This window comes from Gavia stellata, chromosome 22 (genome assembly GCF_030936135.1).
Source record: "Gavia stellata isolate bGavSte3 chromosome 22, bGavSte3.hap2, whole genome shotgun sequence".
Classification (NCBI taxonomy): Eukaryota; Metazoa; Chordata; class Aves; order Gaviiformes; family Gaviidae; genus Gavia; species Gavia stellata.
In genome coordinates, this window is record NC_082615.1 from 11,489,447 (window position 1) to 11,507,905 (window position 18,459).

General features: G+C 41.2%; 1 protein-coding gene across 1 annotated transcript; it reads left to right on the top strand.

The window, feature by feature from the left end:
- Positions 1-996: 996 nt before the first annotated feature.
- PRKAR1A (protein kinase cAMP-dependent type I regulatory subunit alpha) lies at positions 997-17,900 on the top strand. Its single transcript, XM_059828094.1, has 12 exons — positions 997-1,029; positions 2,191-2,253; positions 3,189-3,367; positions 8,765-8,938; positions 9,563-9,654; positions 9,855-9,916; positions 10,444-10,490; positions 11,131-11,289; positions 11,929-11,989; positions 12,256-12,377; positions 12,953-13,034; positions 15,436-17,900. The coding sequence occupies exons 3-12, from the start codon at positions 3,191-3,193 to the stop codon at positions 15,606-15,608; spliced, it is 1,149 nt and encodes a 382-aa protein (XP_059684077.1). The 5' UTR covers positions 997-1,029; positions 2,191-2,253; positions 3,189-3,190; the 3' UTR covers positions 15,609-17,900.
- Positions 17,901-18,459: the final 559 nt, after the last annotated feature.

Below are 18,459 nucleotides of genomic sequence, written 5' to 3' on the forward strand. Positions count from 1 at the left end.
GATTCTCCCAAATGAGTTGAGCACTGGTTAATTTTGGTTGAAATGCTCTCACAGCAGTTGTAGCATTGAGTTGTAAAACTGAGTTATCTTCTCAGCTATCGGGAGACTGGCAGACGCACGATTCGGGGTTCATTTTCTCAAGTCCTTGCGCGGGGTCTGCCTCTTCCCCACCAGCACAGCTGAGATCTTCGGTGGCTTCTTACAGGCTTTAAGTACACAAAGTGAAGGGATTCAAAGGGTTTATCTCGGCCATAAAGACATGTGAAATAATTCTGCACGCGGATTTTACATTGATTAAAGTGGAATCTTTGCCACACTTGAATACAACTTATTTTCCCCCCGTAGCAGGCTCTGATCGCTTCACCCGGCGGTGCCAAGGCCAAGGTTCACCAGCACCCGCCATCCGCAGCTGTATCATTACGGGATTAACGCCCCGCACGGCAGGCCGGAGCGTCTTTCACCGCCGATGCCGTTCAGCAGGAGTTCGGTAAGGCAAGTGCTGCCAACCGCTCTGGGCAAGGCCTACCCAGGGGACAGGCCGCGCCGGCTTGCTCCAGGCACCCCGCGGCGGCCCCCGCTACCGCAGCCGGCGGGTTCCCTCCGCCCGGGGAGGCAGCCAGCCCCATCCGCTTCCCCAGCCCGAACCGCGGGGCCCGGCCCGCCGCGACCCAGCGGCCCCGGGGGCCGGCCCGTCCCGTCCCGCCGCGGGTGCCCGCTCCCCTCAGCGCCCCGGCCGTTCTCTCCCCGGCAGCTTCGCGCCCCTTAAAGGCGCAGGCGGCGCTCAGCGAGGCGCGCCCCCTCCCCGCACTGCCATGGCCCCGGCGGAGCGGCGGCGCCCTGCGCTGCCCCTTTAAGGTTACCGCGGCGACGGGTCTGGGTGAGAGCGAGGCGCATTGACGTCACGGCGGGCGGTGATTGGCCGGGCCAGTTGGTTTCCGGTGGGAGCCGCCGCCGCTGCTGTCGCTGAGGCCGCGGCTGGGCCGGGACGGGCGGGGGGCGGTGAGGGCCCGGCGGAGCCGCCCGCGCCAGGTGAGCGGCGGCACTCGGCCCGGCGGGGCGGCCCCTGCGGGGGCGGCGGCGGTGGAGAGTCGAGGCCGGGCGGGAAGGGCGCGGAGCGGGAGGCCTGCGGCCTTGGGGGCGGGGGCCGGCCCTGCTGAGGGGAGCGGCGCGGTGCCGGAGCCGGCAGCTCCCGGGCCTGCTGCGGGGGGGTGCAGCGTCCCCTTCCCGGCCTTAGCTGGAGGCCCCCGTGTCCGAGAGGGGAGAGCGACTGCGCTGCGTGTGGCCCCCGCAGGCGCGCCGGGGCTGCGCTGGCCATCGCCTCCAGGCGCTGGGCACGGCGGCGTTCAGACGCTAAAACAATCCCCCGGCCCGGCGTAGGGCTGGGGGGGGTTTGCGTGAGCGTCCCCGGGAACGCCGTGGCGTTACTTTGGCCGTGGGGCTGCCCGCCCGCACCGCTGGGCCGTGGCGGCGCCTCCGAGGAGCGGCGAGCAGCCCCGGCCCTGCGGTGAGGGGCGGGCTTGGCTTGGCAGGGCAGCCCCGGGGCGGGCAGGCCGGGCCCAGGGCGTTCGCGGCAGTCTGGGGGCAGCCGTGCCTTAGGGGGCTCTGGAAAGCTTCGGGTTTGTAATATGCAGAAAAAATACCTTGTAAAAACGCTGGAGTTTTCATTATTTCTTTGGTATTTTCTACAGGGGTCTTGCTGTTCTCGTGAGCAGCCGTACCCATGTCCGCTGTCTTTCAGCAGCGCGATGCTTTTTCCATAGATTGTAATTGGTTGGCTGTCATGAAGCCACCGAGTTTCTCTGGGGCTGTTAATTAGGACTGACCTTCACTGTGCGAGTTGTCAAAACAAAAGAAGTAACTGGAGAACTTTAAGGCACTTTTTCAGTCCATGTGAAGTCCATACTTGGTGTTTATGCAACACATAATACATCTGTCTGCGTGTACTTATGCAGGGATTAACCCTGACAAGAGAGAAACCTGTTTGAAGTGTTAGCAATTTCGTATTAACTCTAGTCCTCCTGTAATCTCCAGTAGCATAATTCAAAGGGGCACGGTGTTACATTGCCTATGTTTCTCCATCTGCTGCTTCAGTAGGATAAAACGCATAATGTGACTGCACCGCTTGGCTTTTCAGTGACTTGTCATCTCTCAAAATTGTTTTGTCTGAATCCATTTTTTCCCTTTCAAAAGCTGATCCTGGGATCAACATATCTTACTGCATATTCATAAGCTGTTGCGCTGTCCCTGTACCAGGTAACTTTCTTTATATTTCATCAAAAATGCCCTGAGAAATTCTTTCCTATTTAGCTGTCTCAATGTTAATTGCTTTATTAAAAAAATGACATGGAATGCTTATATATATATATTTTTATATATATATATAAAAAAAAAATGTTTTACAATGCTTCTATAACCTGGGGGGGGGGAATGGCTTAAGAACATTTTTGAAAGTGTTACAGCTGATACTGTAATTTTAAAGTCTCTTGAAAACCTGGCATCATAACAGATGTGTTTAAAGATGTACTCTTGCTTATTTACAGTTGAAAAACTATTTTTGGGATTGTAGTGTATCCACAGAGATAGTTATGAAGTATAGACCAATTTAAAGCGGAGAGTAGCTTTTTAAGAGTAACGCCCCTAATTCCATAACTTCTATTAGTGGACTCTGCCTTGGCATTTGGTGAACTGGCTTTGGCTTCAACCTTAACATGTTTCACTTCCTAATACTTTTCATACTGGCCTCTCAGATTCCCAGCTTCCACCCACCTATCTCCTGGCCATCATCCCATGACCCCATACAGCTCTGTGCAGTGAGCCTTCAGTCCTACGAAATACTAGGTTTAATCAGCAGAAAGTTTAGGTGGAAACTTCCCTGACTTTGAGTGCTCGCAGGACTTGAGTTGTTGAAGCTTTCCCAGCTCAATCAAATGCTTTTCTTTTTGTGCCTGTGGCTATAGAGCACCCAGAATTTTTGTTTCTTTCCAGGTGCTGAGTAAGATCATAGCTTTTTCTTTCACAGTTTAGCTTAGTTTCTAGTCTTACAGATAAAGGTAGTTTTATGCTGTGATATCAGTAAGATGATAATGCAGCATAACTCTCTTTTAGGCAGCATAACATGCCTGACTGTATCAGGCAGCTGCGTCTTCATTTCCACTAGTTGTTTAACCTTCTGTTTCTCTTATCTTCAGCAATGGCAGCTTCTAGCAGCAGCAGCAGCGAGGAGGAGCGTAGTCTTCGGGAATGTGAACTTTACGTCCAAAAACACAACATCCAGCAACTTCTGAAGGATTGCATTGTACAATTATGCACAGTGAGACCTGAAAGACCCATGGGATTCCTCAGAGAATACTTTGAAAGATTGGAGAAGGTAAAAATACGTAGCGGGAGGGAAGGAGAATGGAACAACCTAAATTTACATCATCTCTTTGTGATTTAGAGGCTGAGCTTCAGATTTGACCGGTGTTCGTATTGGCTGTTTGAAATTGGAACTGATGCTTTTGGAAGACAAATCCTGTTTTCCAGTAGTTGATCACGGTGTAAAAGCACCTCTGTCATAACAAAGCACATAGGGCAGAACATAGGCTGTCAAGGAGACTTAACCAGTTGGGGTGCAGATATAATCCCCATCTAACGCTTACTCATAGAAGCTAATAGATAGCATACACGATTGTGTCTGTAGTTAGAAGATAACCGTGGCATTTGACCTACTGGTGGTAGGCGTTTGGTTTCTTATATTGAGACAAATAGTTTACAATAATTCGGGTACAGCACAGAAGTAGTAGGCTGGTGGTAGTTATCCAGGCCTAGCTGAAGTCAAACAGAAGTACTTGTATTCCACATTTCTAGGAGAGCAAGCCTTCTCTTGGCTTTCTTCTCTCCTTTCTTTTTCTGCCTTCTCTTGGGAGCGCCGTGTTGGTGTTAGGCATTGTTGCTCCTCTTGCATTTGTCCTCAAGGTCTCTTTGGTGTTTTTGTTGTTGTTGTTGGAAGCATTCTGGGATCTTGCGAATGGAAAGCATTTTGTCATCTCAGTGGTCATATTTGAAACAGTGATTTCATATTCTTTTGAACTGTTCATCTTATATATTGATATCTAAGCAGATAGGAAAAGAAGCTGCTATGAAAATGGGAGGTTTTAAAGGCTAACACAGAGGAAAGGTTAGATACAGCGACTCTATTCAGAATACACCATTAGTAAATAATGTAGCTGTGACCTTGTACAGCAGTCATTTCCAGGTGCTGCTTTCAGTACTTGTATATGGGACGTATATATATATATATTTTTATTCTAGCTGGTTACAAGTTGCTGCTGTAAAGAAGAAAGAAATTAACACTATAGATAAGTGTGTGTAGTGGAAATTATCTTTTAATGGAAGTATTGAAGGTAGATACTAGAAAATGACCAAATGCTGCAAGCTAACCTCCTATACTCGCAATGTATTTGAGGAACATTTTGCTTATTAAATGAACAAGAACTCTATAATATGTCTGACTTTTTTTTTTTGTGTGTGTGTGATTGCAGCTTGAGTACATTCTCTTTCAGAGAGAATACCAGATACCAGCAGCAAACCAGGTAGTAATCAGGTTCTCAAAAATCCATTGTCCCTCTCTGTTACTGTGTCTCCTTCCTCACCTTGGGTTCTGGAGTTTCTAAGTACTGATAGTTTTTTAAAACATGACCACAAATGTTGATGTACAAAACTTTACAAAGTAAACTGCATTACTGCACTTAGAACAAATTGTAAACCAATCCATACGTAGGGGTGTAAAATAGGAATATTTGGATGCTTTTGTGTAGTGGACTTGTAGTGAACATGCGGTATTTTAAGATTGAAGAAAACTTAATTTGTTTTTAGCAAGACAACAAGTCTAGCTCTGAACTCAGTCACATGTATTCTGGAATTGAATAACTCTTGATGATTTTATTCTGGAGCAAATAGGCTGTCTATGTACTCTGTCAGCCTACAAGGAAGGTGAAAATAAAACTGATTAGGTAATGTTTTTTTCCCCTTAAATTAATCTTACAATGTTGGTCAGGGTGTTTTATTATGAGTTGTGTTGGCATGGGTTATACATACCCACTAGTGCAGCTATAGCTAAAACTGAAACTGTAGCATTTTTCTTCTTGCCTTCTTGAATTTAAAAATTGCTACAGCTTTCCCTAAGTAATTTCAGTCTAATGGTTTGGTCTTAGTTTAACCAGGTAATGTGGTACCTTAACAGCTATCAAGTAACAGAACAGTGAACATCCTGTGCTATGTTAGCAAACTCCTCTGACAGCCATGTCTGGAAAGCACAAATGCTAAGTACTATTATTAACCAGCTCTAACCTGGTACTTAGCCCTGCTAGAGCAAAAACGTTTCAAAGGGAATCTGTTTCACCTTCCAGAAGTAATGTCTGTTACATCTTTAATAAAGCAGAGCAGCTTTTCAATACACTTTCTAAATCTGTTCATCTGTTAGATTGGACAAAATTGAGGTTGAGATACAGTTCTGTTTGGGGTTTTTTTGGTTAAGATTGAATTTTGAAGGAGCAGCATTTAAAACTGAAGCGAGGTTGCTATTTTCTCTCTAGTTATCCTGACAAGTCATCTCTGCCACAGCGCGCGCACACAGAGCTGATTCACTGTCATGTTATTAAAATACATTGAAGACATTTAAACATGCGTTTGAATTTGTTTGGAAACGTTAAAATTACTGCCTCTGAGATTGTTATAGCTACTTTAGGAATTCAGATGTCCTGAGTTATGAAAGCTGTTACATTAATCTAATTACTACACGTTGATTGTATAAATGTTTTTATTTTATCTGCCTGTGGTATACCAAGGCCTCTGTTCTTTTTGCTGTGCAAACATGTCTGGTAACACCAATGCATACTAAAAGCAAATAGCTATCCAGTGCTGTGCTTGGCTGTGTAATGCATTTTGAGCTATGGAAATTTAATGTAGAGATCATTATTACAGCATGCCAGATGAATCTTGGATATTGGATGTGGCTGTCCGCTGGGATAAGTGCACATTTGAAATATTGTGTATAATTCAGTTATGTGCGTATTAGGCTTTATAGAAAGCTGCAATTATAAAGTGTGACTGACATCTCGTTGCTGTACCTGTTCCCCACCATCTGCCCTGTCTCCACAGATACATACCTAAATATTTTCCTATGTCCTAAGTGTTTCTTTTGCAAAACATGGTACTTAAGAAGGATATACTGTGCAGTTGTGAATTTATGGTGCAGCTTTTAACACTGCTTTTTTACATTCTGAGTGTTTGATTATTTTTTTAAATACCTGGAGAGCTGCTATAATTTAAATACTAATTAGCCAGAAGAAGTTGAGACTGTTTCTGGTGTAATGACAATTACTAGATGCCAGACTATACAGTGTAAAACATAATTCTGAAACTGTAAAGTCGTCTTCAGTAGCCGATAGACTTAAATATGAGTATGTGAAGTCTCATCCCTTTAATATTTCTTACTTGTAATAATTTAAATGGACTTAATAACTATTTCTTACTTGTCAGGAAGAATAAAATTTACAGTTAGTGGTCACTGACACTGAAAACTCTGAACTGCTTCATCAGGATCAGCACTTGGATGTAATAGACTAACTTTATTACTAAACCTTTTTAAAAGCCTGGTAATGGTTATACCGATCAGTACAGAGCAAAATGAATGCCTCTTTCCATTATGTGTTTAATTTGAGGAGCTTCTAAACCTGAACAGATACATTTTCTCACTCATAAACACTGGCTAAATTCTAAGGTAACTGAGAATAACAACTGCCACGCTTTCTTCAGGGCGTAGTGTAATTTTTTTCTGATCCGGTGGTGTAATGTATGTGGTTTAGTATCAGAAATTATAAAAGGTGTATTTTAAAAAGATGAATACTTGAAAAGCTACCGCTATGAAAACAATGAGATTTTAGCATGTCACTCCATGGCACAGTGTCTTGCGCTGTGTAATGTGAATGTACGGAGATTTGTCTCATTCAGCGATAATCTTCCTCTCAAGGAGTGTGTATATAGATTATTTAGAATAGCTGGTATATTTTAAGTTAATGTATTATCCTACCCACCTGTAACTTGTTTCTGTGTCCACACCCTACCTTAATGTACTTCTTTTTAATATACTAACGTTAAATCTCAGCTCAGAAAGAAGTTACCAGTTGTATTTTTTGTTAGTGCGGTTTTCTTGTTCCTTGAGTGGGTCCCATTACCCTGGTGAGTCTCTTGTTGAGCAGTGTTTTGATACACAGCTCCCTAGCTAAATGCTGCTGAAGTGCTTCTATCTCAGAAATTTACAGGATCTCAATATTTTATATTTTATGTGATACTGGAAAAAATACAGCAGCTGGTGTTCACTTATTTCGAAAGTGTCAATTTTTTTTGATGGGTTAAGTATTCTGTTTATGACCGAACAGTATGTTTCTGTGGTTGGTGGTGTTGCTCACTTTGTAGTGAGGCAGTTTAAACCGAACACTTACTACTGCTCAAGCTATTTTTAACAACGTTTCAGTTGAAACTTGTTTCTCTAAAATCAGAAGTTAGAAACAAGGTTTTAAATATGTTTTGCCCCCATCATTTGGAAATGTGGCACTATTCTATCAATGGGCAAAAAGCAGGAAGTGAAATGTAATTCAACGGATCAGTGCTTGCTCTTTGGCTATCTGAGAGGTGTAAAATGTAAACTCACCGTATCTGATGTCCCTTTCCTCAAAGTGCTGCTGTTATACATAGCGCCTGTGCACCTCCGGAGTGGAGGGTGGCAGCCAAGCAGCAAGCTGCCCAGCTGGGCCGGGTACGGTTCGATCAAGGACACTGGGACAAACCCAGCTTTTAAAAGTGCCGGGAGCTCTCAGGGAACAGATGACTCCTTATTCTTTTAAGGCACATCCCAAACCCCTGTTTCCTTAACACTGGGAAAGTCATTTGAGCTGTTATGATGCAAATGCTCTGGCTCTAAGGTTGGCTTTTTTGTTGTGTTTTTAACCTGATTTTAGTTGATTACGGTGAATCTTCTGGTACATAGAAGAACCAAATTTCTGTGTGTCAAGTTATTTAGACTTCATTTTATTCTAAGTACACTAGTCTTCTACAGTATCGCTACAACACAGCGCAACAGGTAACTGAGGGAAATAAGGAAAATGTGTAACATCATGCAAAGTTGACAGATCCGTGGTTTGTGGAAAAAACCTACAGTTTGGCCTCTAGCATCCTTCCTCCAGCTCTTTTTTTTAAGCAGTGTTCATATTTCTTTCTCCTAAAATAACTGTTGGTTATTGAGTATCAGGTTGGTCCATGACTTGACCTTGTTTCAAAAGCTTCTCATGTAACATGGATTTCTGAGGAATTGCTCTTCTGTCTTTTAAATCAAAAAAGGCTTAACACCTTGCAGCTGAGGGAAAGAACTCCAGGATTTACAGTTGGGAAAATGTCTTTAGCATTTGCAGAATATCTTCATTGCCTGTTGAGTACACTATCGGAAAGTAAAATCAACTTGCTTATATGTCTTAATTTAGTAAACTATTAGTGTAACTTATTAAAATAAACACCATTGTGATATGAATGTTATGAATGAAAGGCATATCTACCATCTGTTTTGAAAGGCCTTTGATCTTGGTTGCTGTAGTCTCCTGTTTGCCTTAACATTGGAGAAATAGTACACAGGAAGCTCCCTTGCACTGGCAGACTAAATTGGAATATGATATATAACGACTTTTTTCTTTACTGGATTATGTGACACAAACATGTCTTCCTTCCTGTTCAGGAGGAAACAAAACAGTTGTTGAATCAACAGAAGTCTGGTTCTCGCTCAGACTCACGGGAGGATGAAATCTCTCCTCCTCCTCCTATGAACCCTGTGGTTAAGGGTCGAAGAAGGCGTGGGGCCATCAGTGCAGAAGTCTACACAGAAGAGGATGCTGCATCTTATGTTAGAAAGGTGCTCTAACTTTTAAACGTTGCTAAAAACTGCATCTACAACCCAAGAGTTTATCTAAGACCACTTTCTATCCAGTGGATTAAATAGCACTAAGCTCCTGTAGCCTGTTAAGTCTTGTGATAACTGTAAAAAAGCAGACCTGTGTATGTAGCTGTTGAATTGGAGGTTAGAATAAACTGTTGTGCAGTTAAACCATTTATGCATAACTTAGACCTGTTCTCTTTGAAGTAATATATATTTAGATGTACATATATTTATATATTATATATAAACAAGGTGCTTCAACAGCTGCAACAACATTACATTTAGCCTCGTGGCAGAGCAGACTTGCTGCTATTCATAGGAAAACACAAGTTGAACAGTACTTCTACTCTTGCAAAAAAAATTGTAAACTTAGCATGGAATGATGCTTTTACAGTTGCATAAAATAATACAAGATTTTATTTACCTTCTGCACAAACTGGCTGTAAACATTGACTATATTTGTTTTTAGATCTATAGTGCTTGAAAGAAACTGGAAAAACTCAGCCAGTGTTTTGTAGCAATTCAGAGAATTTATTTACCTTGGGGAATGCAGAAATTTTTCTTGAAAAAAATGAATTACTTTTTCTGATTATATCCTAGGTTATTCCAAAAGATTATAAGACTATGGCTGCTTTGGCCAAAGCTATTGAGAAGAACGTGCTGTTTGCCCATCTTGATGATAATGAAAGAAGGTAGGAATAAATCTTTGTAGTCTTAAAGAAAGTTTCTTTAAGAGGAGAGACTTCAGAAGAGCTGCATAGCCTCTTTACAACCGTCAGTGTAACTGTACAGAGGTTATAGGAAAAGTATTGACAGGTTGAAGGTACAGATACATGAATGCACGCATGGCAGTTGTCCAAGCAGTTGTCTAACTTTGATATCCTTTTTTCAGTGACATCTTTGATGCCATGTTCCCCGTCACTTACATCGCAGGAGAGACTGTCATACAGCAAGGCAAGTGACAGTGTTCACATTGATGTACAAGTTGGTGATGGTGAGCAGACTGTGGCCTAGTGCTCTTGTTAGTTTTTGGGTGTTTTTTGAAAATAAAAACATTGTCTGGATGCAGTGACCTTTTCTTGTTATGTTACCTGAAGCACAGCTCCTACTAAAGGGAGGTGTGGAGCAGTTGTAAGAAGATGTGGTTTCATTGCATATGTTGCCTGTTGGAAAGATTGTCATTTGATGGCTCAGTAGAACACGTTATGTCAGTTAATGGATTCGGTATGCCTTTCCAGTAATCCTGGAAATGCTGCTGATCTCCTGCATACCAGTAGATGTCCTCTTTCACAGGACTGAGAGGAGTGTGAAAGCAGTAAAATGTGAAATTTCACCTTATAAGCTGTGCAAAATTTGTCTCTGCCAACCTTATTGGATTCTAAACATCAGAGTTGGCAGAGATGCCAATTCTGTGAAACATGAATGCTTGCATATCTTTACTCTTTCTAGTGTGTATTCATTTTTTTTTTTTTCTTCCTTAGGTGATGAAGGTGATAACTTCTATGTTGTTGATCAAGGAGAAATGGATGTAAGCATTATTGGTAGTTTATTAATTACATGTTCATCCCTAGCAGAGGAGTAGTCTGATATTTGTAGGCCTCTTCTACAGGTCCTTCCTTTAGCAGCTTTTCTCATAATAAGTTCTTACTTGTAGAAGCTTATTTTGCTTTGGAGCCTCTTTGCTCCTTAATGGCTCCGTCTGGCTGCACAGACCCTGAGTTGTGTTGAGTTTCAAAATGAATGATTTGGATACCAACACAATATTGGTGCTTTACAAGTGCATGGTGGAGTCTGGCTCAGGTGTGGGACAGGCTTTAAGAATGACCAGACTTTTTATTTTCCAATCCAACTAATCCATAGCATTCTCTGACAGAGACCTTGTTGAGATTTTATTTCCTATCAAACGGTCTCAGGAGTCTATGTGTGTAGTCTCTGTGCATGGGATGTAGAAGAGAGTCCCTTTGATGAAAGTAAAAATTTCATGGACGTGGGACGGGGGTTGGCTGTGAAGTGTCGATGAAACCCTGAAATGGTGAACTCTGACTGTACAGATGTGAGAATTTCCCTTTACCATAAAGGAAATACGGGGTGGCAGGAGCTTCATGTTGTCTCTGACCAGTTCACGAGACATGGTGGGCCTTGGCTTATCACCGTGTACTGCCTTTCAGGTTTATGTGAACAGCGAGTGGGCAACCAGTGTTGGTGAGGGTGGAAGCTTTGGAGAACTTGCCCTTATATATGGAACTCCCCGCGCTGCAACCGTCAAAGCGAAGACAAATGTGAAGTTGTGGGGCATTGATAGAGATAGCTATAGAAGGATCCTGATGGCAAGTATTTTTCTAGCTGATGTGTGGTTTATGCCATTGGCTCGAGGAGCTGTGTGCTAACCTGGAATTATGCTTTTGGTTTTACTATGTACTCAACTTATACTGGTCGTTTGACGTTTTATCTCTGCCTGTCCTTTGCTGGAGTTATTTGTTGAAAATCCTGCTATCTCTTTTGTAATCAGAAAGCTGATCACTCAGCTTATGTCTGTCAGGCATGGCGCAAGGGGGAATCTTGCATTAGTGAACAAAACAATACCAATGCAATATTAAACCGGACTCAAAATATGATACCTACTGGTTAACTTGTCAGTTTTGATTCTGCTGTCTATTTAAGGTTGCTATTTGTAAGTAGTGTGTGTGAACAGCAGTGAGCATATTTGTGAATTTTGGTAAGGTTATACAGTAAGAATGCATTTAAGAAACATTAAGGCTGCAGTAAATGCTAAGTACTTTATGAAGGTTGCTGAACTCTGGAATATTACTGAAATAATGAAATTTGAAAACTTAATCTTGTGGGTTTGGGGTCTGAGACAGGATATGGTATGTCTGGTTATATTTTTGTCTTAAGTTTTATTTGAAGCCTCATGTAAAACATGAAGTAGAAGGAAAACTTACTTGGTGTGCTTTTTTTTTTTGTAGGGGAGTACTTTGAGAAAGAGAAAGATGTATGAGGAATTCCTTAGTAAAGTATCTATATTGGGTAAGTGAGAAGATTTTTGTTCTGAAGTGGAATAAATTGCCATATTGTAATAAAGCTGTTACCCAGCATTATTGTGGTAATCTCTTAAAATTGACTGCAAAGTCTGTAGTGCTCTTCTGCATAATTGCAAAATAATTCTGATTCAAGTCTTGATAACTGATGCACAAACGTCTCCAGAAATAGGCTGACCTCTGGATAAGGATAGAGCAAAAAGTATAATTTGTACCTTGAAAAGATACTCTGTTAATGAACTATTAACTCTATAGAATCTCTGGACAAGTGGGAGCGTCTCACTGTAGCTGATGCATTGGAACCAGTACAGTTTGAGGATGGGCAAAAGATTGTGGTCCAGGGAGAGCCAGGAGACGAGTTCTTCATTATCTTGGAGGTAAGGTCAAAATTAAAAGCTCAGAACTCTCCTTTTTTTTTTTTTTTTTTTAGTGGCTTATTCTGCCCTTAAATAGACACTTGGAGAAAAATGAAATGTAAGAACGTACTTGTAGAGAATTGCTAAAGAAATATAATCTTGCTGGATATGCAGAAGCTTATATTTAGTTTTGCTATTTTTACAAATGGTACTTCCAGGAAAAAAGTAACAAGTTTCAGCCAGAAACTTGTTTATCTTTTTCAGAAGAGACCTGTTCTAGATAGTGATACCACTAGCAAGACATTACTAGCTGTCTTCTGCCTGTTTTTTTTTTCTTTTGCTAGTCATACTGTAATATTCTTAGTATTATGAGAAAAACCAGTAAGAATTCAGTGCTGTGGATATGTAATGTTTTATGCTTAGAGAGGAGGGAGTACCAGCTGTTTTTACAGAGCAGTCTGAACTATGCAAGGACTGTGAAGTGGTTTTTAAAGACTGAGACATCATAACAGTTATTTCTGAAAATTCCTTCTGCAATTCAACGTTTCAATTGATGCTGGAAATTCCAATTGTTTAATTGCTGTGATTTATTAAAGGGCACAGCTGCAGTGTTACAGCGTCGATCAGAAAATGAAGAATTTGTTGAAGTGGGCAGACTGGCACCTTCTGATTATTTTGGTGAGTTACATAGTGACATTATGATGGCATACACCACTGTCACCATTTTACCCATGCTGTGTTGATGACTGCTGTGGATGATAGTGATGGGATGGATTTGCTTAATTACTGTTTTGGCTAACTCTTGTGGTTTCACTCAATGTCAGGTGAGTATCAGAGTCACTTGGCATTCAGGTGTGCACGCATGTCACAGAAATGTGATTGTTCTAGAGTACTTTAATTTAGAAGGGGCCTGGTGGTGATTTGGTGTGACCTCCCTACTCTGAGCATAGCTAACTTTGAAATTGCATCATGTTGCTCAGGGCTGTGTCCGGTTGAGTCTCTTGTGTCTCCAGGGATGGAGATCCTACAACCTCTCTGGGCAATTTCTTTCACTGTTTAACCAGCCTTGTTGGGAAGTATTTTTTTTTTTTTCCTTTATGCCTGACAGGAATTTCCTGTTCTGCAACTTGTTGCTTTCTCTCTGCCTTTCACTGTGCAGAGAGCAGTCTAGTTTTGTCTGTATAATCACTCATTATGTAGCTGAAGACAGCAATAAGATTCCCACCTTAGCCTTCTTTTCTCCAGGTCAGACTAACCCACCTCTTTTCAGCATCTCTTTGTACATCCTGAGCTGCGGTCCCCTTACCGTCTGGGTAGCACTGCTGGACTTGCTCTGCTTTGTCAGCATCTTGTACTGGGAACCCAGAAACTGAGTTGGGGTACTCTGGATGTAGTCTCCCAAGTGTAGATTGGGGTCTTTTCTCAGTTACGTGGCATATAAGTTGCTTTGACTTGAAAAAGCCTACATGTGCTGGCAAAGAAAAGGGCTAAGATCCTGTTATAAATACTTGCTTATGAAGACTTTGAAATAATCATCAAATGGAACTAATCACTTGTCTAGTGCATGTTGATTTACTTTGGATCACAGAGAAGGACTGGATATGTACGCTTACAGAGTCTTCTTGGAGTATAATATAACAGTATATAACAAGATACTCCTGGCGGCCTTATTTTGGGTTCAGAAGAAAAGTGGCTTGCAGTTCTGAAACAAAGCAAGCAACCTGTTCAGAACCTACTATTTAATGTTTAAATACTTCCCTCTCTCAAAACAAAACAAACCCAAAAAAACCCACAAACAACCCAAACCTAACTTTTTTCTCATGTTTAAGGTAGGTTCTCTCTCCTTATTACTCCTTCTAAGCAGTCCTCTTGCTAAAGCCTTCTGGTTGTCTGTTTAGTTTTTCAGCTTTGCAGATGATGTAATCAACAAATACTCTGTTGCAAGGCCGGAATTGGGATGTACTTGAGAGTGCACTAATAGTACTGGATCTGACCAAAGGTCTGCTTAGCTCAGTATCTAGTACTAGATGTTTATTCCATGTATGTCAAGTTTCAGGCTGTTCTAGTATTTCCCTTGATGTGTACTCTTGAGCTTCCCACTCTTAAACTAAACGTTTATCTCCACCATTGTGTTCAGGTGCTGCAGACCTGTCCCCCAAGGGTTTAACTCTCCCTTAGAACCTACTTACTCTTTTGCAAGCCTGTGTTTTGGAGGCTAGTGAGTCCAAGAGTTTTAATTGGGCACAGAGGAAAAGTTTTTCTCATTTCTTTTGAAGATCCCTTCTGATAATGCAGGCAGATTGATTCTCTGAGGAGCGCTGAGTTCTTTCTTCAGTCCTGAACATGGAGATAACCAGCCCAACTGCTTAAAAACAAATCCAAAAGCTGATGCTGCGGTTTCTTTCACACATAGTGCTAGGAATGTTAGGGGTAGCTGTTGTCACCCATGGAAACAGGGACTTGTTGAAAACTTCACTTCCAAGTATGTTGTTTAGCAGTTTTAACAGGTATTTGAAACAAAGCTTTTGGCATGTTTGTGCATAACTTATGAGATGGGGATCCAATGGGACCTCAAGATAGTAATCTTCCACAGCCCCACGGCAGTGTCAGATTCTCGATTCTGGCTAGCTATGGGTCAAAGGCTTCTGTCTTGCGCAGTAATGTTTTTTTTTACTTCAATACTATGGTCTTGTCCTGAGTTTCCTAGAAATATCAGAATTGAACAGTAGCATACTTTACATATTAGAAAAATAACTACTTGTTGACTAGGAAAATTATGTGGCTAATTGAAACATGACCTTTTTCTCAAATGGAACCAATGTTGAAAATTCTTTAGGCCTTCTTCAGAGAGACTTGAATGCAGATGGGCTTTTTAATAAAAAAATTATCAAGTGTTTTTTTTTAAACTGCCTTCACAGCTGCTTCTAATGTAACTACAAAGATACTTGTTCTGATCAGTGTTAAAACCTGAATTACTTTCTGTTCCATTCCTGAAGCGGTTTAAAATACAGTAGGGTAATTTCTTTGGCTCTTTTGCATGTTGATTTTTAACACTGTTCACACTTTCCTGTTGTCCTAGGTGAAATAGCTCTGTTGATGAACCGTCCCCGTGCTGCCACAGTTGTTGCTCGTGGCCTGTTGAAATGTGTAAAGCTTGACCGACCCCGATTTGAACGTGTCCTGGGTCCGTGCTCGGATATTCTCAAGCGAAACATCCAGCAGTATAACAGTTTTGTATCGCTGTCTGTCTGAAACCTTCCTCCCTATCCAAAACATGCTTCACGAATGCAGACTGCTTTATTACCCTTGTGCAGAGCCACATTGCCACTGGCATTTGCAGCTTCCTGTCTGTTTAAAAAAAGAAAAAAAAAATTGCTTATCATGGCACTATTTTTAATTTAGAGCATATTAGTTCTGTGCTCTCTGTCCCATTAAATTAATAGAAAAAGTTCTATGGAGATGTTTGCTCTTACGGCTTCTCTCTGTGCAACAGTGTCCAACTCAGGCAAATGCAGCCTTGCTCCAGCGAGGGAGAGATCTCCTGGCACCATGCCAATTGCCATAGAGTAAGGAGGTGACAGTAGAGAGGGGAAAAATTATTTTTAAAGGTGTTTTCTCGTTGTTGGACAGATTTTAAGGCTGTGGTCATAATCTGCTGTATTTCTTTTCAAATGAGAACTGCCCTTGTAATTGAGCTTCTTGGGGCTTGGGGTTTTCTGTTTTTTAATTTTCTGGGTACTGTAATCCTGGGTTCAATCGTGAGGCATCAGCTGCTAAGAAAGCCACAGTTGGAATTTAACAGTATAAATGTTCCTGTGTCTGCTGGTTTAAGATTGCTTAGTTATGTTTTTGTCAAGTGTAAATCAAAGCTTTCGAGGTTAATAGTTCTGGTGAACTACTGCAGTTGTTACTTAATTTGCTGACTTGCCACAACTGATTTTTTTTTCTTGTTCTTTCTTCAGTGATAGATATGCCATTTAGAACTCTTCCTGTTCAAAGTGGCAAGAACCAAATGTTACATTAAATGCCTAACTTTGGTCTCTAGTACGTAGGTTGGTGTAAGAATGGTGCAGCTGTCCAGCTGTTATAATGTTCAAGTACTTAGGTTGGTATAGAAATTGGAAGCAAACACTTTATTTTCCCTGTGACTCTTGCTTGCTTTGTATTCCTCAGTTGACTTTAAAAAAAAAAGATCATCGGTTCAGGTGACCCTTTGTAACCAGGGAAAATAAATGTTGAGTATTTATGGCCAGCGTCAGTTGCAGGTGGCAAAATTGCTGATCTGTATAGATGCCATTATTCTTGGTACAGAATGAGGCAGAAAAAGTGAATGTTTTAACCTTCCTGCAATGCTCAGTTATTTAAGTTTTTAAATCAGTCAATTCATAATTTTTAAAATGGTCAATTATAAATCTAGTTTAAATACAAAAGGTGCATTCTCTTTCCTTGCTTATGGAATTTACATGACACACACGTCATACTCTTTTTTCCAAGTTCAATATGTCGCAGAGTCTTAAGTGTATTTCAGTATTTACCAGCTTTGTGTTCCATTATTCTGTGCGCACCAATACTTCCCAAAAGTTTTTACTGAATTCCACGGTTCAATAATGGTAGGCGATTTTTAAGGTTTCCTTTAAACTGTAATTTATATAAAGTAGTGTAGGTTTGTATTTGGGAGTGACAGCAAGCAGTTTTGCATTTGTTGTGCAACGACTTCTAACGATGGAGCCCTCATTTTATTTCCTTTCTGAGGTGATGAGGATTCAAATTCAACACACTTTCTCCCAGGCATGTAGATAATCAGAAAGAGCCTGCTAATTGAGGCAACATAATGCTGAGGGTATCGAGCCTTTACAAAAGGTTTCAGGGTATTTCCAAACCTGATATCCCAATAATGGGATTTAAAAGCTTGTGGTTTTGAGTTCTCTATTCAGAAGACACCGAGTGTAGAGGATTTCTGCCAGAGTCCTTAAGGAGTAAGCAAATGCTACTTTTTTTTTTTTTTGGTAAAACTGTTTTCTTAAGTTTTGACTCTATCCGGGTTTTTTCTTCATATGTGTTTTTTGTGTTATTTTAAAGCACCAAAAACTGTGTAAACTAGTTAGAGCTCCACAAAAAAATGCACATTTTTTTTATATAAGGCTTTCTAATCAAGTTTCACTACTGCATCTTTTTAGCTTGCTGTTTACTCCCTTTTGTAGTTTTACCTACAAGATTTTAAGATAAATCAGCTAAGTCTGAGTTAAATATTAATCACAGTTATAGCTTTACCTTTGTGTGCAATTTAAATATGTTTGAAACAACAATTGGCATAGTTTTGCCTTAGCTAACATTCAGGGCTTTAGAAGTAATTTTTTGCTAGTCCACCTTTAGCGAATTTATGAAGTCTATTGCCCTAGAAAGCTATAGTCAACCAGAGGACCATTTTTGTATTGTTACCTGACTATATAAGTCTGATTTACTGTATGTGCTAATATATTATATTATATTCCTTTTGTTATAGATTGTCCTAATGGCAGGTAAAGCAATAAAATGATTTAAATTCTTAAATGCAATCAGTCTCTTTTTTTCCATCCATATATTGTGTTTTCCTTTACGCCTCTTAGTTTCTACCACCTCATTAATAATGTATCCTCTAAGAGGCGTAATGGATTAGCTTTGTGTTAACTTTGGAGGCTTGAGTTCAAGTCCTAGCTTACAGCACAACTGAACCTTCTCCTCTGGAGCCCTGGGGAGCTTGGTCTCCACGAGCCAACCCGTGCCTGTGACCCGGGAAGTTCTCTGGAGTTCTGGCATTGGGTCCACATGACTGCTGTTGAAGTGAGAAGGTACCTGCGTCTTGCTTGACTTTTAGAAACTCGTGCTGCTTTGATCTCTTATGGTTGTTAATTCCCAGCCCAGCCACTATTACTGGAGCTCATAAGCCTTCTGTAAGTTGTCTGCTTCTATCTATGCATACCCTTAATCGTCACGTCTTCAAAACTTTCATTAATCATGAATGAGTTCTGGTGGACAGACAGTGAGAAATAGAAGAGGGGGATCTTCACACTATGATGAAGTAGGAAAAAATTTGAAGGGTGATGACCTGAAGCGGCTTAGACTG